Source organism: Podarcis melisellensis (genome assembly GCF_964234715.1).
Source record: "Podarcis melisellensis genome assembly, chromosome: 3".
NCBI lineage: Eukaryota > Metazoa > Chordata > Lepidosauria > Squamata > Lacertidae > Podarcis > Podarcis melisellensis.
The window spans coordinates 26,724,040-26,748,329 of record NC_138530.1 but is presented as its reverse complement, the minus strand read 5'-3'; the positions used below and the strand labels follow the sequence as shown (position 1 = coordinate 26,748,329).

The window sequence follows — 24,290 nt, the reverse complement described above, 5'->3', positions numbered from 1 at the left end:
CACTGACCCTGGTGAAGATGCAACACAGCACCGTGGTTAGGTCTGAACAGGTTAGGGGGGAAGGGACTGCATGAGCCCAGGTTTATTAACCATGGAATGACACATTTGCACTACACATATGACACTGGAAATCTTCTCTCAACACCTATTTAAGCCAAGGCATAGTACTTGGATTTTTTAGCCATTGCAACCATAAGTCAAAGACACACACTTATTTTTAAACATTTAGAAAACTATATTTGATGTGCAATTCCCCCTGATATTAAAGCTTCCTTGCTCTCTCTCTCTAACCCAGCAGCATTATGACTTTTTGGACAGGAAGCTCGAATTTAGATCTCTGTAAAAGGTTTATTAGGTTCTTGCCAATGTGAAATTTAAGTGAAATTCAACATGAAATTTAAGTGAAGACGCTGTACAGTACTGTCTTGGCAAAGATCCACTGGTACCTCAGATGGAAAATAGGCTTTTGGATAAAGTATATGCTTTAATGCTCTCCACCCCAACTCATCATTCCTTTCTTGGAGTGCTGTAATCTTCATAATTCTTCCTTGGGGACCAGTGAACTGCTTATCCCTCCCCCTCCCCCAAGTTGAAAAGAACTCAGTTTTGAACTAGAGGGCTGTTGTCCTCACTATAAGCCAGAAGTCATGTGTGGCCTTCCATTTCATTGTGTCTGGAGGGGAATGCAGCCCTTAATTATCAAATTAGATGCACATTCTGGTTTCTCTGGCACGCCTTCCTGGCTGGCCATCTGTTAGGCTGGATCTGGGCCCGCCAAGAAAGTAGCCTTCTGGTTTCCAACAGTGCCCAGGCTCCAACCAACGGTAGGTTAAGAGGGGCAGACTGCTGAACAGTTTATATTGTGCTCCCCTGCCAGGAGCTCTTCCTACGATCAAACCAATGCCAGCCTAAGCCCATATGTCTCATTTGCATGGGTTCACATCTGTGGAGACAGATGTTGCCATTGCTATACAGAGAGTAAATGATAAGGAATGGGGACTGTGGCCACAGTTTATAAATCAAGAGGCTCTTTGCAAATAAGTTAATAATGGCACCACTTCATCACCGCAAGCGACTTAAGAAAAAGCCCTACCAAGGTCAGTCCCATCAGCTTTCTTTTCCAGTTCTAATACCCAGAAGCAGATGGTCTAACACAAGAAAAGCATGTAATAGCAGGCCTGAATATTAAGGGCTTTCTTTGGCTTCACTCAGTTATAGCAGTGGTTTTCAACCAGTGTGTCATGGCACGCCAGGGGGCCTTGAATGAAGGTCAGGGGTGCCACGGGCAACACTGACCTCTATCCCTCTTTCCTTCACTCTCTCCTTTGATGCCCTCTTGCGTCTCTGCCTCCCAATGACTTGCACAGCTGTTTGTCGCAGCAGCCCTGGCTACAAGCTCCCCAGGAGAATGGTGCCTCTGGGGCTGGTCAGGGGGTACTGGTTGCTAGGTGCTGAGGCGGCCTTAGAGTAAGCAAGCAAGCAGGCCAGGGAGTCCAGCCAGCCGGTCCACCAGCCCTTGCTGTTGGGAATGGACAGACAAGTCCTAGGCCCCTGTGGGGCAGTGTGAGGAGGCACCTCTCTTTGGGGCAGGTAGGGGCAGCTCAGAGACCAGGGGCAGCAGCGGCAGCTACCCAAAGGACTCCCAAGGCAAGGGTAGAGGAGGGGAGGCTGAGGGAATACTCCACAAGGGAGGGTGTTTGAAAAAGTGTGAGAAGCTGCCACCAGGGGTGATATAACGGCTCCTGAGCCCCACAGGGGTGCCACAGAAAGAATGCCATGGACTCAGAAAGGTGGAAAACCTCTGAGTTATAGGAATAGTTCACTTTCCTAGAAGTGGTTTGAAACATTGTTAGAGAAGCCCTCATTGCACTTTGGATTCGTGTGAGAATTGACCTGCAAGCATTTTATATTTGCTGCAGACTGAAAAAGCCGCAGACCTGCCTTTTATTGGACAAACTTGTCCAAATTTCTATAACATTCCCTTTTCATCCTAAGTTGAGTAGCAAAAAGAATCCCACTGAGAAACACTGTAAGTGGGAAAGGGATAGTGTATGAGGCTGAGAGAGTGGCTTACTTAAGACCACTAAGTTGGCTAATGGCTGGAGAAGATGGCACTTGAAATAATGTGTGCAATTCTGATCACCTCTCCCTCAGAAAGGAGACTGTAGAGTCAGTGAAGGGCAACTAAAACAATCAAGGGGCTGGCACATCTCCCTTATATGGAAAGCTTTGGGGCTTTTTAGTTTAGAGAAAAGATGTACAAGTTTTCCTCCCTCTCAGTGCTAAAACATGGGGCCAACCAATGAAGCTGAATGTTGGAGATTCAGGAGAGACAAAAGAAAGTACTTCTTCACAAAGCACATAGTTAAACTATGGCATTCTCTCCCACAATACATATTGATGACCACCAACTTGAGTGGCTTCCCTGGAAAAGACCCTGAGGTTGGGAAAGATGGAGAGCACAAGGAGAAGGGGACGACAGAGGACGAGATGGTTGGACAGTGTTCTCGAAGCTACCAGCATGAGTTTGACCAAGCTGCGGGAGGCAGTGGAAGACAGGAGTGCCTGGCGTGCTCTGGTCCAGGGGGTCACGAAGAGTCGGACACGACTAAATGACTAAACAACAACAACACTTTCCTACTCGTATTGAAATACTGCCAAACTTAGATTCACAAATTGTTTAGGGGTATGCGTCCCCCCAGGAAAAAAAAGCACAGGACAAATTCATGGAAGGTAAAATTATTGCCAGGACGCCCTTGAATTCTGTTTGCTGGGAATCACAATACTGTTGCGTTCAGGTCCTTTTGGGGGCTTCCCACAGCCATCTGGTTAGCCTCTGACAACAGGATGCTGGACTCAATAGACCTTTCCTCTTCTGTTCTTAATATCTTAGTCATTATGTTAGACTAACTCCGCCTTTCCCAACCTGGAGCCCTCCAGATGTTTCAGACTACCAACTCCCGTCAGGCCCAGACAGCCACCACTGATCCATATATAAACACTGGCCCTTCCTTAAAAGCTACATAATAAATAAATGTTGACAGAAAAGTTTCCAACTGCCCACTTTATCACTGACCAGTCTCCCTTGCCCCTTTCGCTCTTAGCTCAGTCCTAGAGGGTAGTTGCAAATCTTCACACATTTCAGAGAATTAATGCATAGAGATTAGCAGTGTGTGTTGTTGAGGGTTTTTTAAGTGGGAAACTGTAACATTCCTCCCAAATACAGATAGGTAGCCGTGTTGGTCTGCCATAGTCAAAACAAAACAAAAATCCTTCCAGTAGCACCTTAAAGTCCAACTAAGTTAGTTCTTGGTATGAGCTTTCGTGTGCATGCACACTTCTTCAGATACACTGAAGAAGTGTATCTGAAGAAGTGTGCATGCACACGAAAGCTCATACCAAGAACTAACTTAGTTGGTCTTTAAGGTGCTACTGGAAGGATTTTTTTTATTCCTCCCAAAGGCAAAGTGAAAAGATTTATCCAACTGTAGGAAAAGAATCCATCTCCCTCTGCTCTTGGTTGCTAATTAGCCCCTTATCTAATCTGAGAGATTGTTAATGACCGGGTTAATTGTAAAAGAGATAAATAAATCCATCCCCTGAAAGAGCTTCAATCCCCAGACGAAAGGCTGTTAACTAGCTTTATTTCAGCTATATACTGTTTTAGGTGACTTAATTTTTTCAGGGTGGAATCTGGCTAGAAAATTAAGGAAAGTGTTAGCAGCCATGCAGAAACTCTGTTTTGTTCCAGTAATGCGGAGTTGCTGTTTTGGTTACCAGTTACTGTATTTTAGAATAACAAAAGTATTCCTTCCTACAAAATATTTACTTTTATATATTTACTGTTCCCATGTAGAGAGATTCCCATGGGAAATTCCTATTGGTCAACCTGCACAGTCTAACCCCCCCACCCCTTATAAGGTAACAGGTTTAGGTAGATAAAGGGAATAAAGTTGTGATATAGATATCAGCAAAAAGAACCAAAAAGGTTTCAGGTTTTAAGAAAGCACAAGAAATGTGGAGTGTGAGATGGGATTGCAGTGCTTGAAAAACTGATCCCCAAGGTCTGTTTAGTGTTCCCCTCCGGTATCTACCTATATATTTAACTTGTGAGAAATTGATTGTTTAGTGTGGTGGAACATATTCTCTGCTACTATTTGCCAATAATATTAGGCAGGTGCTTTTTTTGTACTGTTTTTGACAGCTGATAAAAATATTTTTGTTTAGAAAACCATACTCAGACTTGTACTTAAAAAAAATGTATATTTGGTTTTAAAACTATTGCTTTTATCTATATATTTTGTGATGTCTACTATTTTTATTCCTATTTTTAAGTGACAATTTTATACTATTATGTATTTATTTATTTATTCAATTTATACTCTGTCCTGTCAACATATACTTTTTATTTTATGTCATGGTGTGTAAGTCTTGCTAAATAATAAAATAAGTGGGAGCTGCAGTGAGAAGTGCCTATGTTCAGGATTCTGCTGAATGTGGTAGGGTTGGGTGAGGAAGAAGGGAGAAGGGGCAGGGCTTGGTGTGCATAGCCCCATGCCTCCAATGCGATTACAGCTTTTTAATCCCCGTAGGGGGACCAAGAAGCAGAACTGAAGATAGGACTATTGTAACGTTCTGGATGGATGTCCAGGCTTACGGAGAAGACCTTGAAGCAGGTCAGGTGTTGCAGGACCATGGATAGTTCCGAGTGAGCCACTTTACTCCAACAGAGGTTGAGAGCAGATTTAGGTCTTCTAAAGCCTCTGCCTCTTATAGGCTCCACCCCATCGTGGAGAACTTCCAGAACCTTAGGTGGCCAACCCTTTGGCCTGTTACGGGAGGTTCTTCTGGGGATCTTATCCAACAGCCTCAGGCACAGTGGTCCCCTGATTCCCGGCAGTGAGCTCAGAGCCCTGCACCTGGTCTGGCTCCTTAGCTAGCTCCTCTGCAGCCATTGACCCTGTACCCAGATTGCTCCTGCATTCAGGGTCACAACAAGTACACAGATAGGAGTGAGAGTTGATTCTTAATGACTGTGCATCCCTTTTCTCTCTGTGCCAGAAGTGGATGGCTCCCATTTGTTCCAATGTATAGCTGTCCAGTTTGGAATAAAATGCTTCCCTTGTGTGTGTGGATGGACAGAGAGACAGAGGCCTGTGAAAAACAGCTCCCATCTTTTTGCCACACTCTAGCAAAATACATGACCCAGGAGGGGGTTATGCAGATGAAGAGATGGAGCTATGCAGCCAGGAACATGTTTACGTCTCAGTGGGGTGTATCACCAGTGATAGAGAGCACATGTAGTCCTCATGTAATGGCACTTCTCTCATTGAACATGAGGGAGGGAAACATAGAAATGAATTCTTGTAACTAATAAAAGTCACATGTGGTTTAGATACAACTTTTTCTAAAGACTTACTGGAGGGTCTACGTGTTTCGTTTTCGTTTACTAGCTAGCCATAATTTGTGGTTATGTTCTCCTCTCAAATCCTCTGCACATGTCAGAGAATTCCAGGGACGGAGGGCCTTTCTTGTTATTCTGGGATCAGGCAGAAGCAGCATGAATCTCTTCAAAATTCAGTGTAATGTGAGAAAAAACCCCTCCTTGCTCTAGAACTGGGTGGAAGCTGGTCTCTTGTATTGCCCTTGGTTCTCCCTACTTCAGAGCTCAGTCAGTACAATGAAAGACCTCACTTTGTCTCTCCAGAGTTGGAGTAAACAGAAGGGGGAAGAAATTTAATTTGGGAGGCCCTGCCTCAGCTTTCCAGAATTGGGGAAGGCAGGGGATAGAGTTTGAATTCCAGTGGTAAAGCAGGTGGTCTCTCAGTGAAATGCACAATTGACTCCCCATCCCTTGATTTGCTCCAGTTTTAGACAAATTATACCTCAGGCCTCTGACTCACATGTAATTTGAGCACTGGTGGGGTGGGGGGCAGGCTTCATAGGTTACTTTGAACATGGCCCTCATCAGGGAGCGATGCACTGTTGCCTCTGATAATCTGGCAAGGGGAATTCTGGAGACCTGTGAATTCAGGAACATCGCTGCCCGCTCCTTGCTTTTCAAATCGACTGAGAGAGAGAACCATGCCTGCAGAAAAATGAGCTGCTTGACCTATAATCTCAGTGTGGGAATGCTCAGTTTTAGGCATAATAGTATCAAAACTGTGGTGTGCTATGTTTTCTGAAGTGCTTTTTCTCCTTGACAAAACTGCAAGGAGAAACAGACCTGGCCCCATGGAAGCCGACCTCAGTGCTGAGGTCCTTGTCAAAGATCTTTTCTGTGTACCTTGTCTTCTAGCACAAAACAGCTGGTGACTGGGAGAGTTCTCGGTGGTGGTGGTGCCCCAGTTATGGAATTCTGTCCACAGAGAGGCATGTCTGACACAATACCATTGATACTTTTGGTTCCAGAAAGTAACCTTTTCATTTTTCCCAAGCCTATTAAAACTGCTGCTACTTACTCCTCCCCAACCATTTTTACGTAGCAATGTGTAATTTATTGTTTTTATCTTGTTTGGAAGCCCTCCTGAGAGTTCTGGCTGAATTCTAGGAGTCTACGACAAGATTCCCAAAATAAGGCACAACTGAGCATGTCTTTTAGTGGTTGCCACAAAGTTCCTTTTGCTTTTACTATAAGGCTTCATGTTGGATTGTATTAGGATAGCCAGGCAAAGAAGAGAACAAGAGTAGCTGAACAGGAGCACAACTATTAAAGGCACACGAGCCTTGCCCTCTTGGCCAAAGGAAGTTCAGCAGGTATTAACAGTTGTTGTAGAAGACGGCATTTCAGCAAGTGTTGCTTGTAATGCAACCAACATGTGATGGTGTTCCCTCTTTCAGACAGTTATAAAAATTGCAGGCATCCTGTCATCTTGATCTGACCACCTACACCTGAAACCTCTGATAAGTTGGTACTGCACGAAAGGTTTGTTATTCTACAATGGAGTTTCCCTGTTGTGAATAGCTTCTTGCATCTCCTCATGACTCCTGAGAACAAACTCAAGTCAAATGAAAAAATATATGCATATTTGCACAAGTGGCTGTCATACCAGATTATTAATTAATTTATTTTTCAAAAGCCCCAAACCCTAAAACGGATAAAGTGGCTCATCAAAAGTTAAAAATTTTAAAATTGCAGAGTGAAAGGTATAGGCCGCAGCTCGCGTCATTATCTTGAATCCCACCCCCTCAACTTAAACTATGCCCTCAATGTTCACAGTGCTTTATAGAGATCTATAAAAAAAAAATTTTTAAAGGAAGAAAAAGATGGATCTTTGCTCTCAAGGAACTTAGAATCCATATTGTTGACAGTGGGGAAGGAAGGAAGGAAGGAAGGAAGGAAGGAAGGAAGGAAGGAAGGAAGGAAAGAAGGAAAGAAGGAAAGAAGGAAGGGGAGACAAGGGTAGCAAATGATGAATGTGAGAAGCTGTGGTTAGGGATGAGGATTGAGGAGTAAACCAAGAGCACCATGTAAAAAGTGAAATTTGATGAGGGATTTGAAGGAAAGAGAGGAGCAGTTGCAGGCATAAGGGATACTAAGGAAGATGGGGCATAATTTAAGGTTGCTGGGGTGAGCTCCCGTTGCTCGGTCCCTGCTCCTGCCAACCTCGCAGTTCGAAAGCACTTCAAAGTGCAAGTAGATAAATAGGTACCGCTTGGGCGGGAAGGTAAACGGCGTTTCCGTGCGCTGCTCTTGTTTCGGTGCTCCGTTGTGCCAGAAGCGGCTTAGTCATGCTGGCCACATGACCCGGAAAAACTGTCTGCGGACAAACGTCGGCTCCCTCGGTCAGTAAAGCGAGATGATCGTGCAACCCCAGAGTCTTTTGCGACTCGACTTAACTGTCAGGGGTTCTTTACGTTTACCTTTTTATATACTCCTTACCAAGTTTTCAGGTTAATAGCTAAGAGTTAGAAATGATATCAGAGGATGAAGAGATCTTTTGCATGAGTGGGGATGTTACATGAAAAGAATACTTGTACCTTTTACGCAGTATGAAGCAATATATATGATTGGGTTCTCTGGGATTTGTCAACTATTGTGGTTTTTTCAGCGACCTTTTTTTTAAAAAAAATTGCCTGAGGCAAAAGTAAGTCATCAAAATAGAACTCTACAGGGATAGGAGGGGGAATGAATTACAGTCTCAAACCTCTGAACAGAATGCCTGACAGTCTGCGTTTGTCTGTGATTTTAATTTTATTGATATTCAGGTAAATACAGGACATACTGACATCGTAAGCAACAGAAAACAAATTTAAACTAAAGAGCATTTTCAGATACAAGATGAAGTCATTTTCCAAAATAAATTTGCAGCTAGGGATTTTAAGTTGTTTCAAACTGTTTTAAATGTTGTGTTTTAATATTAATGTTGTGGGACCTTAGGATGAAGGACAGGTAATTAATAATAGTCATAACAATGTATTATTTTTAACCTTTATAGATCAGCATCTTGGAGAAAACAGTGAGGTATAATTGCAATAAATAAATTATCTTTCCAAAAGTAAGAATGACTTGGATAACCCCATAGTCTTGAGAACGAGTTCTGAACTGAGCAATCATATGAGGGTTGCTGGCATTGGCACAGACCCTAGCCAAATGGGAAGACTAACTTCAGTCATCTGTTTTGTCAACATAGAAAGAATAAGGGTGGAGGGGTGTTGCAACTTGGAAGAGTTGGGGCACAAAAGCAACCAACTTCTCTCATGGTTTCATGCCATGTGCAAAGTAAGAAGCTAATAAGCCACCCTGCTGAGCATTCTGGATTTGAATTAATCCTGAAGTCGGGTGTTTTGGAGGAATTTTTTTGTCCTGTCAGGAGCAAAACAGGTTGACTGCAGGATGGCATGGAACTGGGAACCCTGAAGCACTTAATGCTGCCTTGGTACTCTAGACATTTTTTAAAAAATCCTGCTGAAGATAGGGGTCTTCTGAAGACAAAAATAACATCTCTAAGCTTATATAATGCCAGGGTGGGGTGATGGGGGAAGGGAGAGCCAATATCAGAATGGGGAGAGGGCATGGAGGAAGAGCTCTGTTGCAACTGACAGGTTAAACTTGTAATTAGAGGGAATTATTTTACCTAGGAAGTAATTTGAAAGGTATTCAAATCTTTGGTATGCAGCGCAATGCCTGTTTGGCGTAACCAGCCCACCATATCTTTCCCCTGTGTAGGTCCTTGGCTTCCAGAGGGTAGTTCTGGTATACTCATTGGCTTCTACTTTTAGTGGTGTACAGTAGATATTGCGCTGCCTAACCCTGGTTAAAAATGAGTAGTCAGTGTGGTGTAGTAGTTAAGAGTGGTAGACTCCTAATCTGGTGAACCGGGTTCACGTCTCCGCTCCTCCACATGCAGCTGCTGGGTGACCTTGGGCCAGTCACACCTCTCTGAAGTCTCTCAGCCCCACTCACCCCACAGAGTGTTTGTTGTGGGGGAAGGAAGGGAAAGGAGAATGTTAGCCGCTTTGAGACTCCTTCGGGTAGTGATAAAGCGGGATATCAACTCCAAACTCCTCCTCTTCTTCTTCTAGTCAAAAGTTTGGGTTCACTTGAGCATTCCAATCTGAGTTAAGGGAATGCAAATTCTGTACAGAGGGATTGTTTACATCACAGACTTTTCTTCTTGTCGTGCACAGAGGGTGGAGGTTCCATAGCGGTGCCATGGTCTGGTAGGGTTGTACCAGATTCATTTCTGAGATCCAAGACAAATAAGTGGTTTGCTAATTTGAAAATTTTTGTGTCAGAACTGTATGGTCTCATACATTTGTGAGCCTGTAATTATCTTCACTCCAGAGAGAATAATTTGATCTTAGTTTTGGAGGATCACCACATAATAGGGTTTTCTGAGGTCAAATCATGATCATATGTTGCTAACCATTTTGGCAAAGTCATACATTTTTATGGGATTTCTTTCTGTATGTCTGTCTCAGTGTTAGCACTGAGAAATGTGAGGGATGAAGATGGGATAATGGGTGTAAAAGAAGAGAGCTTTTTTTTATTAAAAAACTAGCATTCTCTGATAAAATGCCACACTTAGAAAAAAAAATGTGACTTGCAGTTATACTTACTATCTGACTGAAATTCTGATGGTGGTGATTGAGTTGTAACCAATGGTTGGTTTTAGATTGGAAGTAGGAATCATAAGGAAAGGATAGCAAGGTGATGGAAGATGGCTTTTCCTGCGATCACCAAGGACAGTCCTCATAAAATAAATGCACACAACATAAGATTGTTATTAAAGTCTAAAATGAGACTATCCAACATCTCTTCCTCAAAATAGGTGACATACAATATAGCACAGAAGAGTTTAAGCTACCTCAGCACTAGTTAGAAAGTTTTAAAAAAATGTTGCGCTTGTATTCCAGACACCCTGATTATCTGAAAGGGGTACATTTTTTATACCCAACAGCTGAAACTCAGGTTGTGAAGTTTACCCCATAAAATAAGCCTGAGTTCTAGAACAGGAACCTAAATTGCAAATGGGACACTAGAATAGCTCTGTGTGTGTGTGTGTGTGTGTGTGTGAACTCTGCGTATTATATCTGACAACTCTTGTGCAGTTTTGACTTGCCATGCTTTGTAAAAAGTGTTCATACTGCAGTCATTTATCCCCGTGTAAATGATGTGTAAGCTAGATGCTCTCGATCTCATTTGCTGAGCCTTTCAATGAGAATCTGTAGGTTTTGTTCTCCATCATTTCCACCAGTACTTATCTTGAAAAGATCCCAAACCTCAATTGGACTCTCAGATGTTGGAGCTGGAGTGTTTGGCACTGGGGAGGATGGATACATGACAAGAAAACCCCAAGTATGGGGTCCTCCCTTAAATAGTGTAGCTTTTCAGAAAACATGAGGTCAGGAAGATGAAATTATACTGGTCGCTTGTAAGCCATGCAAATCTCTTTTGAGAATATTTCCTCCCTATATTGATTTGATGCAATAGCATGTACTGTTTTGTTCTTCTGTAAATCAAGAGCACAGACTTCCTGTAATGAAATGCACTTTTGTTTTCCATATCAGTTTGAGCTGCCAAGCTTAAACAGAGAAAAATATTGTATGTATCCATGGATATCTAAATTTAGAAAGGCAAACAATTCTCCCTCCTCTTGCAGATTTAGAGAGAGAAAGCGATGGTAAGAAACAACCGCTTGTGAGATATTTCTGTGTAGGTGGAGAAGATGAGGGTTTTTTTTCGTTTTTGTTTTTTAGAAAGGATAAATTGTAGGCAAATATGAAGCTCTGTAGTAATAAACTACCATTTATTTTTATTTTTAAAATGCCACTTGTGTTGGATGGCAAAAATAAGGCATCATAGGTCAGCAAGCTGGCAGCAACCGTAAAGTGGAAGTGGTGTATGTATAATGAACTGGGACAACATTATTTAAATATCTGGAAGAGAAAGAGCATGTTTAGATGTGGGCACCACCTTCCTTGGAAAGTTATCAAGGAGGTTTGTTGACAGACTGCAAATTATTACACTAAAATGAAAATAATTTGAGTGAGCTGGCTGTTTGTAAATGTGGGGAGGGCAATGAAACAGTTTTTGAATTTAAAACATCTTTACCCTGCCATTTGGCCCTAACAAAGGAGCATGTTGCATGTATGTCTCATTCGAACATAAAGCCAAATTACGATTTAGCATTATGTGAATCAGCTTTGGTAAGTCTTGGGCTCATACTTTCCCCCTCTCTCTTTCCTCCTCCGTTTAATGTTATGTCAGGACGCAAAACAACTGTGGTTACCAAAAGAAACCCATCAGTGGAATTGCTTGTGGTAATTTGATATTCTTCCAGTTATGTGTCTTGAACGCCGTCCTATTACACTTGAGTAGTTCCCACTGCCAATAAACTGTCAAGCGAATTAAAATAAAACATTTGTATGGGAAGCTCTGTTTCATTGTTGTCAAATGGCTAACCTAGCGTAAGTTAAAAGACAAGCGATAATTTAATTGGTTTAGTGCTGTGTGATCAATCCTCATAGATCCTTAGATTTTATAACTTCAGGTCTTTTGTCACAACATTGGCCAGGGAAAGAGACAGCCCATCGCATTGCAGCTGTCCCTCTTATCAGGACATGAATCTACAGCACAGATGACAATTACTTTTCCTAGTACCATACAAACTGCTCTTGTTATTTTTCTTTATACTGCTTTACATCCATTGGCTGCAACCAAGGGACAGTGTTGTGCAGTGGTTACAGGAGCCTTTCCCAGCCTGGTGCCATCTAGACCTTTTGGGTTACAATTCCCTTCATCCCTGACCACTGGACATGCTGGCTGGAGGGCACCATGCTGGGGAAGTAGGACCCAGGTTCAAATTCTCACTCAGCCATGAAGCTCACTGAGTGATCCTGGGCCAGTCACCGTCTCTCAGGATAACCTACCTCACAGGAGTGTCATGAGGACAGAATTGGAGGGGACCATGTTATGCCAAATTGAGTTCTTTGAGGGATATAGGTAAGTAAATCTGGACTACTGATCAATTACATTGGGCCCACATAAGTGACTGAAAGGCACTTTTAAATTTCAGCCACTTCTTCGGAATTCGCAAAGAGAGTGCCAAAAATACAGACACTGTGCTCTTGTAAGCACTTGGCAGATTTAATTTGCTGTTCGATGAAAGGGTTCCTGAACCAAGACAACTATTCCTCCTCCTCCTCCTTGGGCAGTTGTGCCAAGTGTGTGGGCTAGTTTCTGAAGCTGGGGTTTCCCCTTCATTCCCCTTGCCTCATGCTTCCCAATACATATGTGTGGGATGCTGTTTCCATGCAGTTTTCCATTGCCTCATGGAGTCGCATGTGTTCTCTGAATAGCATCACTTTCCCTGGAAGCATTTACAGCACTGAGATGTACAAACATTAAACCTGCCACCCCCCAAAAAAGCCTGTTAGTTGAGCCATTTATATAAATTGTGACCGTCTCCCTGAAAGAACCTTTGCTGTTCTTTTACGTAGTTTTCTGCCCTCTTCATAAGCAGTTGTTGATTTCTATTTTTATAGCCGGTGTATTCATAAATTCCCATCTTGTTTTCAAATATGATTATTACGGAATCCAAATGCAGTGCGGTGTAGCGGTTAGAGCAGGTTGGTCCAACTTCTCATGCCAAGTGGGCCGCAAGTGTACTTCGACACAGAAACTGTGGGCCATGCACTGCCTTGTCATGCAAGGCCAAAATTTGATGTGCCCCCCCTCCCATCCAGTCCTCATGCTACCTACCTAAGTGAGGCACTGGGCTTTGGGAAGGATGTGCAAGGCTCTGGCAGGGTCCTAGAGCCCTCCTCACTCCTTCCCAAAGGTGGGAAAGGGCTAACTAGGCTTTGGGATTCACTTAGCCGGTTTTGGGTAGGCAGTGTGAGGGATGTGTGCGTCAAATGTAGCCAAGGGCCACCAAAAATGGCCTTGAGGACCACATGGACTACCCTGGGTTACAGTGTCAGACTGGGACATTGGAGACCCTGGTTCAAATCTCTACTCAGCCATGCATCTCAGTGGGTGACTTTGGCCAGTCGCTGCCTCTCAGCCTAACCTTACCTCACAGGGTAGTTGTGGTAAATGAAGGAGAGGGGGAAAGTTATGAACCCCATCTTGAGCTCCTCAGAGAAAAAGCAGGCAACAAATTGGGGTGAAGTGTTAACACTTTCTAAGGCATTCCAGTTCGCTGGCAGCAGGCAGTAATTTCAAATAAAGCTTGCCCCCTGCCCTTCTTATTTCAGCAATAAATCTTCATTGTAAGGATACTAGTTGTATCAGGCTAGTTAAGCCCACATATTATGCATTGAAAAATATATATGCTATAATACTTTTGGAGGGGGGGACGAGGTGGGGAGAGAAGGCCATTAGCTCACTTCTGAACTGTTGCTTTTGCTTTTCAAAAGAGGTGGCAGTGTGGTTTGCCTTTGAAACAAGCACACTTATTCATAAGCTGTTAGCTCTGGGTGATTTATATCAAGGCTTACTGTGAATTAATACTAAGAATGCCATTCCATGCAGGCATGCAAGCGAAGTTATTTGGAAAAGGCTTTAGTGATTGCTTTCTATGAGATTTATACTGGTCAGGATTTAATTACAAACTGGGGGAGCGGAGGAGAGAGGCATGTTCTGAAAAGGGAATGGACTTCTGCCCTTCAAGAGACAGAGAAGCAAGCAGAAATGCAGCTTTTCCTGTCCCAGCCTTTGAAGCAAATAAAGCAATTAAAACACACAAAACAATTCTCTATTCAGTGTTGTCCTTATTCAGTGCTCTGAAAGGGGCAGAAGCTACCTGCAAGTTACACAGTAGCTCTGAGGCCTGAAACCAGCTAGGCCTCAGTGTAAGTGTATAGGCTGGGGAATACTCTAGAAATCAGGGGGTGGCTGCGCTACGGCCCTGCGTATGTTGCTGGACTTGCAACTCCTATCAGCCCCAGCCAGCATGGGATGATAGGAGTTGTAGTCCCAAGTGTAGGGCCAAAGGTTCGCCACCCTGTACTGTATCATTACTTCACTCACACTGTAATTTTAAACAGTGATAATATGCTTCCAACTTTCTTGGCAAAGAAAGAATTAAAGTGTTCCTGTTCTGTTGATAAGGCTGCAACCCTACACTGTACGTAAAACCACAGAGCCCAGGACTTGCCGATCAGAAGGTCGGCAGTTCAAATCCCTGCGATGGGGTGAGCTCCCATTGCTCGGTCCTGCTCCAGCCAACCTAGCAGTTTGAAAGCACGTCAAAGTGCAAGTAGATAAATAGGTACCGCTCCGGCAGGAAGGTAAAGGGCGTTTCTGTGTGCTGCTCTGGTTCATCAGAAGCGGCTTAGTCATGCTGGCCGTATGACCCGGAAGCTGTACGCCGGCTCCCTCGGCCAGTAAGGTGAGAGGAGTGCTGCAACCCCAGAGTTGGCCACGACTGGACCTAATGATCAGGGGTCCCTTAACCTTTACCTTTAAGTCCTATTGGAGTCAACTGGTCTTCCTTCTGAGTAGCCAAGGATTGTACTGTGCATATATCAGATGCACTGGGAAGTTATCCCACAAAGATGTCTAAGGCTTAGTTCACAACAGAGTTGCTTACCGTAGTCAAAATGATGAGTTTTAAACTGATTTTTGATCTATAGGACTGATAAGATATATGGTGTACTTATTCTGTAGATCTTTTTCAGACCCAGGACTTACCTTTAATTCCAATTTGCAAGAGGAGACCAACCTTTAATTTCTGTACTGCATATCTTTTCTCTTTCCGTACACCCCTCTACTTCCTTCTCTAATTTTCAACTTCTCTCTTTGACCTACTTTTATTTCTGCCCCCCCCCCCCTTTTCTGGAAGGAAAAAGCAGCAAGGAAAATCTTGGTGGTGCCACTCTAATGACCTACATTAGCTTAGGGGCAGATCTACAATGCAAAATTATATCAGCTTTATAGAACTTTAACAGCTATATCCTTCTGCCTAATGACCCTGGGAATTGCTTGGTGAAGGAATAAGAATTCTCTGTTAGAAATCCTTTGCAGAATGATAGTTCCCCACGGTGCCGGAATTCCTTGTAAACTAGGTTTAAGTTTCTGCTAAAAATATGCCCTGAGACGTGACCCTGTTATGCATCCCTACACACTAGTTGAAGTAGAACAGTTTAATCTACTTGTATTGATCTCTTGGTAGTTCCACCACCCTCAGAAGTGTGGGGAATGATGGTCTGGGAGAGGGCTTTGTCTGTGTCAGTCCCTAAATTATCAAACTCAAAAGAACATAAGAGTCTCTTGGATCAAGCCGGTGTCCCATCCATTCCAGCATTGTGTTATCACAGTGCCTAATCAGATACCTGTGGGAAACCTGCAAGCTCAAGAGCACTCTTCTGTCCTGTGGTTATAGAGACTGGTATTAAGAAGCGTTATTGCCGCCGACGGAGTGGAGGCAGAGCATAGCCATTTTGGGGCGTAGCTATTGATAGTGTTATCCTCCACAAATTTGTACCCAAGTCGGTTTGCCATCACTGCCTCCTGTTGGAGTGAGTTCCACAGTTTAACAATGTGCTGTGTGACTAAGAACGTTCTTCTATCTGTCTTTAATCTTCCAACATTTAGCTTCATTGGACTTCCTTTTTTTCCCCTCATTTTTTTTATTGATTTTAATTCGTTTTGCTACATCAAACATTAAAACAAACAAAAGAAACATACATGACACACACACAAAAAAGAAATACATAAAAAAGAGAAATAATAATAACGAAAACAAAAGAAAAAACATCTCCTAACATAAGATACCAACAAATTAACTTACATTTACTAAATAAGCTTCATTGGACTTCCATGAGGTCTAGTGTGATGACAAGGGGAGAAAAAGCTTTTCTCTATCCACTTGCTTCATGCCTTGCATAACTACATGAACTTCTATCATGTTACCTCTTAACTCTCCTTTCCCCTAAACTATAAAGTCCCAAATACTGCAGTCTTTCCTGATAGGGAAGTCCTTCTTCCCCTTGATCATTTTGGTTGTACTTTTCTGAACCATTTCCAACTCTACAATATCCTTTTTTGAGGTGAGCCTACTGAAACTGTACACAGTATTCCAAATGAAATTGTGCCATGAAATTCTAGAACGGCATTATGATATCGGTAGCTTTACTTTCATTTCGTTTCCTAATGATCCCTTGCATAAAACCAGCCTTTTTCACAGCGGCTGCACATACAGGCTCAACATCTTCATTGAGCTGTCTACCATCTACTCCCAAGTCTCACTCCTGGTCAGTCACTGCTAGTTCAGACCCCATGAGTGTATATGTGAAGTTAAGATTTTTTGACCTGATAGGCATCATTTTTACATTTGTTTGTATTTAATTGCATTTGCCGTTTCACAACATAGTCACTCAGTTTGGCGATGTCCGTTTGGAGCACAATCCCTTTGTGTTTCAACAAACTTGAATGATTTAGTGTCGTCAGGAAATTGGCCACCGAACTGCTCACCCCTGACTCCTGGTCATTTCTGAACAAATTAAAAAGTGCGGGTCGCAGTACTGATCCTTGGGGGAACTGTGCTTTCTAAATCTATCCATTTGAAATTGTTTTACTTGCTTTTAATAGCTGCGTATAAACTCCTTTACTGCGTCAATTCTTTTAAATTGTATGAGTATACTGCTGTAATCTGACCTGGGACCTTATGGTGAAGGGTGGGTATCAAGAAATCTTATAAACAAACAAAGAAAAAGAGACTGTTTCATTGCAAAACAGCTCCAGCCCACATTTTATGTGGCTGTTGTGACAGGTAACGTATCTTTCATCCCTGTGTACTCTGACCGTGAAGATTTCTTTTTTTGATTAGGGCAGCCAGATGAATGGATGTTTAATGGCACACATCCTTTTCCATGCCAAAGGAAACAGGTGTGTCGTCAACAGTGTTCCCAACTGCAAACCCAAATGCTGAATAAAACGTGAGCCTCAGACAAGGAGGTTCCTTCACTTTCGCTGGGTAGCCCATGTAGCCCAGGGTGCTGACTTAATGGTTAACTGTTCAGTACTGATTAAGAGTTCCATAATCTCTGTCTCCCCACAGCCCTGGGGGTGGAACCACGAGGAACAAAGCATTCCTGAAATGAATGAATATACTAGGGATATTTCCAAGAGGGAAGCCTTTTTTTTGCAGCAGCAGCACAAGCGAGAAGTGCCAGGAAAAAACAACAACATTAAAAAGGAACGTCACAGCCAGCTGTGGCAATTTGAGAGCATCTTTCCTGCTTTCCGCTTAGGTTTAGGTAGGACCAAAGTATGTGTAACTTAACAAGATCTGAGTTTGAAACTCCTAACATTTCTCCCCCCCCCCCAAAACTGTGGGAAGTCCTGAATTGAATTGGGATATTGGTTTCCAGCAACTGGGATTCAGAAAAGCATTACTGCTTCCAGCCGTGGAGGCAAAGCATAGCCATTATGGCTAGTAGCCAGGGATCCTGTTGTCTGGCTGGTCCCTTCCCCAGCTGTGGGCTTATCTGGTGGCGGCAGCTGGACCTGGGAAGCTACCTGCCATTATAATTGAGACCGGACAGCTGGACATAGCCTTGTGTATGTGGTAAAAAATACTGGCTAAATCGATCGTAACTTGAAATGGGAAGCTCTAGAAGCTGCTAGCTAGCTGAAAAACTGTTCCTTTTAAAAACCTGCTTTTATTCTTGGAGCTACATATTCAACAGCAGGTAAGTAAGCAAACCTTTCCAGATGAGACCTGTCTCTGGAATTTGGCACTTCTTTAATGCCCTCTCTTAAAAGTGCAGGCTTGCACCTCATCAAGCAAGTTGTGCTAATTATCCCCTTATCCATGCCATGCCCAGAACTGCATAGTTCAGATAGGTGTGCTATAGTTCTGTAATATACGGAATGCTGGAAGAATTCCAGAGGCTGTTAGTAATATTTTGTTTTTAAAAAGGGAAAGAGTATATATTAACATGTATGCATGTATATATCTAAGATGAACTTGCTTGTGAGTTTTGCTGTGCTGCTATAAGCCTGTGACATAAAGGCTTGTGACATGGGGATAGTCGTAGGCTATTCTTCCATTTAACATGTTGACCTGAACGACGGAAAATTAGTCACCCAAAGTCCTGCTGGAAACAATGGAAGGCATTACCAAAGCTGCCCTCCTAGTGCAGATTTATAGGAGAATACACCTTGCTGAGTTTAGTGAGACTTGTTTGCTGTTATTCTGTGCTATGCAAAAGAAACTTTAAACAGGTTGCCGCTGCACATCAAGGAATTCATAAGCCAGCCTTCTCCAAGACTGGCATGCCAGCTAAGTTATGATACAATTGCAAGATAACATTGGAGCGTGGAGTGGTTTACTGTTCTAGTCAGTCAGCCTTACGTTAACATTTCCTTCAGATAGTGCAAGATAACATCAAGCAAAAATTATGCAGGCAGAGCATGCCAGGGAATAACCTGGAGAATCAATAAAGGAAAACTACCTGGCGCATGCTAGCTACCTTAAGTTTATTCGAGGCAGTTTCCAAATCCTGGCTATCCTTTACTATTTAGTAGCTGCTACATCCAGAATGTCTGAGATAGCAGCAAGACGTCTGGTAATGAAACTTCAACAGATGCCACCATGTACCAAGGAGTTCGTAATCTATTCAAATTTAAAGCAAGGAAAGTTTTCAGCTTTGCATGCTTTGTAGTTCTGACTTGCCTTTCAGGAGCTGTTCCCAGAAAGGTTTTTTAAAAAATTCTCCTAAGGAGACTTTACTTTCAACTCTTTAGGCCTGTAAGATCTACTTTGTTCTTTCAGTACATGAGTCGGAAACCTTTTGCCCTCCAGACAGTTTTGGACTCCCAACTCCTATCAGCCGCAGCCAGGAATAATGGGTTGTACCTTGGTTGTTGAACAGAATACATTCCAGAAGTCCATTCGACTTCCAAAAACGTTCAACAACCAAGGTGCAGTTTCCGATTGGCTGCAGGAGCTTCCTGCACGCAATTGGAGGCTGCGTCGGACGTTTGCGTTCCAAAGAGCATTTGCAAACCAGAACACTCACTTCCGGATTTGTGGCGTTTGGGAGCCAAAACGTTCGAGTCACAAGGCGTTTGGGATCCAAGGTACGACTGTATAGCAACATTTGGAGGACCACATGTTCCCCAGCCCTGTTTTAGTAGAACCTCAGGGTCCACCAGTCAAAGTAAGCTGCAAGATAGTGGCTGAAGAGAGCAGGCATCCACATAGATTTTAGGCGTAGGGAGTGTATGAGCACAAATTCAGCTCAGGGATTTCTCTGTCCTCAACAGAACTGAGCTTGCAGTCCTTTCACACGAAAATATCATCCCAGGTTTCCTGCTAAGCTTTCTTTATTTTCATCAGCTTTGTTTACAGGAGAGAGAGATCTTTTGCAGAGGAATTGTGAGTCAGATACTTACTCTCCCAACCACTGCAAAGCACCCACAGATCTACCTGCTTTCCTACCTCCTGTGGATCTTGATTGACCTTCCCACCCCTGATCTAGGAGTGGGAAAGTAACTGAGTCAAGTTGTCTAAAATGCTTACCACACTTTCCCTGTAAATCACCCCCCCCCTTGCAGGATCTAAAGGTACAGATCAGCACCATCTGAAGGGTGTTTTATTTGATGGAGGTGACCAAAATCAGTATTACATTCCATCCTGTACAAGCACAGCTTGTTTCACGGGAATGTTTCTCACGGCATTTTTTAAATAGCATCTTGTGCCTTCACTGTGAACAGATGCACAAAGCATTTGGGCAGGCCTATTTAAGATAAATTTATGTACGGTACTTATTTTTTATTTTTTGAAAAGAAACCTTTATATCGAATTGTACTTGCTTTGTGTTACAAGTTGTAAAGCGCATTCCATGGCAAGAAATCAAACAAGTTCTTGGAATACTAGTTTACTATGTCTCATGGTTTCTCTGATAAATAAGCTACATGAGTTTAATTCCATAAAAGAACAAAGGAGGAAAAGTGCCCTGTTCTTTATTTTTAAGAATTCGTAGTTCCGAATAGGAGCAAAATGATATCTTGACTCCTCCTTGCTCAGTGTTGACCATGCAATTTTATACATATCTACTTGAAGGTAAGCCCCATTGAGTTCAATGAGTCTTACTCCCAGGTATATGGATATATAGGATTGCAGCCTTCATCTATCCATTTTCTTCCTACATTTTGTTTGCAGTTTGCGTTTTCCTTCTTTCTCATCCAGCCGAGTTCTGAATGCCAAAAAGAATGGAAGTTATATTTATTTATCTTAATAGAGAACTATCAAATAGTTAATTTAGTCTAAGGGTGTGACTGCTCTAGTGAATGGAAATGTATTTTAATGAAACAATAAGTTTAGATAAAGTCCACCGGCAAAACTGCAGTGTACAAAAGCAGAGCTCAGGCACTATGTAGCCCTATCCTCTGTGACCTTTGTTGAGTTTCCTTTCATTCTTCCCACTACTTCATATCAAGCTATCGTCTTGGGCATATTGCAGAATGTTTGTTAGCTATAGGTGTATATTACAACTTGAGGTTTTATTCCTCCAAAAAACTTAATTCTTATATAGTACTTGGAATGCCTTTTAATCCAACACAACCTCTTGGCTTTTTTAAAGCCATGGTTGCAAATTACGAGTTGTCCTTGGGAGCAAATACGATTCTTGCTCGCTGCTTCAGAGTGAATTCCTTTCGTGTCAGAGTTAATCATGGTTTAGAGTTAGATGCAAACCATGGCTGCTGCTAGTCTTGGAGCCATGTTTTCCAGTTCAGGTTTACGAGGGAACAGGGTTAGCGTTTGCTGTACATGTAGCTCTAAACCATGGTTTGCACTAGGGATGGGGAACCTGTGGCCTTTCAGGTGTTGTTAGACTCCAGCTCCCATCATTCTTAGGGACCTTGGGATGAAGGCAGGGGATAAATAAATAACCCCTGACCAATGGGACTGATGGGAGTTGCAATTCAACCAGAGCCAGAGAGACACAGGTTCCTCACCCCTGGTTTACAGTCATGGGGGAAAGAAGGAGAGAATTATTATTATAACCATTAGGATTAATAATAACTTCATTTATGAATCACTTCCCATGAGGCATCTTGAAGCAATTTACAATATAGTGACATATATAAAAATTACATATACAGAACAGTTAAAAACAGTTGCATGCTCACACACACACATATACAGTTACAGCCGCTTCAGGTTGTGTTTTTTCGGGTTATGGACAGGTTACTTTTGGGTTTTGGTGGTTGCGCATGCGCAGAAGTGCTAAGTCGCACTTTGTGCATGTGCAGAAGCGCCGAATCGCAACCCGCGCGTGCACAGACGCGGGTTGCAAACTTGCATCCCGCACAGATCACGTTCGCAACCTGAGCGTCCACTGTATAACCATAACCCTCTAAATTTAAAATCTGTTTTAAAAAAGCAACACACACATAAAATCAATTCAGATCCAGCACAGAGGCCAGCTGGGATAAATACTTTTAGAAGGCTTGTTGAAAGAGGAACATCTTTAGTATGTGCTAAAAAAACCAGTAGAGGAGGCACTCAGGAGAAGGGGAGTGGGGAACTTGTTTGTCCAAAATGGCTCTCTATCCGCACAGCACAGTTTCTGGGGAAAAATTGTTTTGTTTCTTCTGGCTCATGGAAGGGCAGGGCGACATGGGAGCAATTCAGCAACATGTACTACCGTGTTGCTTGTTCACAGTAGGCCATGGTCTATGGCAGGAGTTACCAACAAGGTGTATGTGGGTTGAATCATGTCCATGTGGTCTTCCGCTGGCATCCACGAGGGCTCTGAATGCCCCTGCTCCCATTGCCCCCTTAGTAATGAGGTGACTAATTTTATTCCTAGAACAGAAGAAGGAAGTGTGATGTCTTATTTACTCCTTCTCTCGTTTACTCCTTCTCTCATTTACTCCTCTTGTTTACTCCTTCAGCTCTCTGCCTGCTTTGCAAGACTCAGATTGAGTCTACTGGATCAGACATTGAACCGCATTGCTTGGCAATGCAAAGTGTGTGTGTGTGTGTGTTTACACTTTTTATTGGGGATGGAAGCTAATTTGCAGAAGTGGGAGAAAAACAACAGAGTGTGATGCCCACGGCACTTGTTCAGAAATCCCCAAGTACCCATGAGCCTAAGAAGTTTGGTGACCCCTGGTTTGCGGCTTAACATGACGTGTGGATGCGGTCAGAGAGTTAAAATAGGACAGTGTATCTTTGCAATGCCATTACTGTGGAGAATGTTGTGTTTGTGCATGTGGGACAGAGCATGCTCCTTCAAAGCAAGCTGTCATTTCTGGCTTGTCTCAACTTTAATTGTTCTTAATTATATGTAAATTGCCTTGAGATGGTGGCTTGGAAGGTGATTAATAAATCAGCGATGGCGATGAAGATAATTCTGTCTGGGTGGGAGGAAGCTGGTTTTAACTGTTCTTGCAAGGCGATGACCGTTACTTGCATAAAGGCAAATGTTCTGCCCCACTTAACCCTAAGCAAATAAATCTCATTTCTGCATTTGTGTGCGTGTTTTCCCCCAGCAGGGATCTGCCTTTGGCATGGGCAACCATTCCCAATCCTGGAGGAGAAGAGCAGCCACTGGAGCAGCGATATTCAAGTCTCTCTTGCTAAGAAGATCTAAAGCGTGAGAAGGCGAAGCCCCAGCAGCCATGCCGTTTGGGTTGAAATTGCGAAGGACCAGGCGCTACAATGTCCGGAGCAAGAACTGCTTTATGACTCGGATCCGCTTGTTGGACAACAACGTGATTGAGTGCACGCTCTCTGTGGAGAGCACCGGGCAGGAATGTCTGGAGGCCGTGGCTCAGAGGCTGGAATTGCGAGAGGTGAGGGTAACCCAGGAAAAGACCATCTGCCGCCTGCAATTTGGCATATTTTTAGCTCGAGCTGTTTGTCATTTGGAATCTGTTTATTAGAGTCATGTTATTCTTGGAACTGGCCCGATCTTATCACTGAGTGGAACTTTGGCAAACGTACCCTGCTTACATAAAAGTCCATTACCTACGGTTTGGATGGTGATTCAGTGATATTTCCTGTCAGGTCCTAACTCTCTTAAGTGGTCTGAAAGAGAACTTCATTCTGTTTCTCCATAAGCGAAAAAGGCTCCTTTTCGTGTTAATGTTTCCTCTTGAGGCAGGGCTTCAAACATGTTCAGAGTTCCACTCCTGTGAATATTTCTGTACAGTGGTACCTTGGTTCTTGAACAGCTTAGTCGCTGAATAAATTGGCTCCCAAACACCACAAACCTGGAATTATGTGTTCCGGTTTGCCAATGTTTTTCGGAAGCCGAACCTCCGATGTGGCTTCCGCTTGCATGCAGGAAGCTCCTGCAGCCAATCAGAAGCCGTGCCTTGGTTTTCAAACAATTTTGGGAGTTGAACAGACTTCTGGAACGGATTACGTTTTAGAACCAAGGTACCACTGTATTTTACTGGAAAATAGTTACAAAGCACCTTTCCCACCCCCATATTTTACTGACAAAATTCACAACTCGCGAATGCAACCTGATTGTTCAGCTAGTGAAGCCATGTGCTTTTAATGCAGGATAAGTCATTCCTGCTCCTGCTGCATTCCTCCCCCACTCACTCTGCTCCAGTCATCACATAAATGTCTTGAGCTGTACGCAGTGGGCAGCTTTTTGTGCAAACCGGCACTTGCTTGCTAGGCACCGAGGAGAGAAATTTGCGCTCACTCATTTTTTTATTTTTATTTTTGCTTGGAATGTTGGACGAGCTTCAGATAATCCTTTTTAAATAAATAAATAATATTGTTTCTGGAATCTCTCCTGAAGAATTATGCCTCTTTCCCTGACTGTAGTACATCTATTTTTTATTTTATTTTTAAATCCCACTG

At 43.0% G+C, this 24,290-nt stretch overlaps 1 protein-coding gene across 3 annotated transcripts in view; it reads left to right on the top strand.

Moving 5' to 3' along the window:
- The window catches only part of PTPN14 (protein tyrosine phosphatase non-receptor type 14), a 455,032-nt gene that overhangs the window by 18,383 nt on the left and 412,359 nt on the right, over positions 1–24,290 (top strand). For 2 of the 3 annotated variants that reach the window (XM_081903739.1, XM_081903737.1), the window contains exon 2: positions 22,961–23,263. In XM_081903739.1, coding sequence (XP_081759865.1) covers positions 23,090–23,263 — 174 coding nt within the window. In that variant the 5' untranslated portion in view covers positions 22,961–23,089. The remainder of the gene's footprint in view (positions 1–22,960; positions 23,264–24,290) is intronic. The other variant, XM_081903738.1, reaches the window with a different exon arrangement.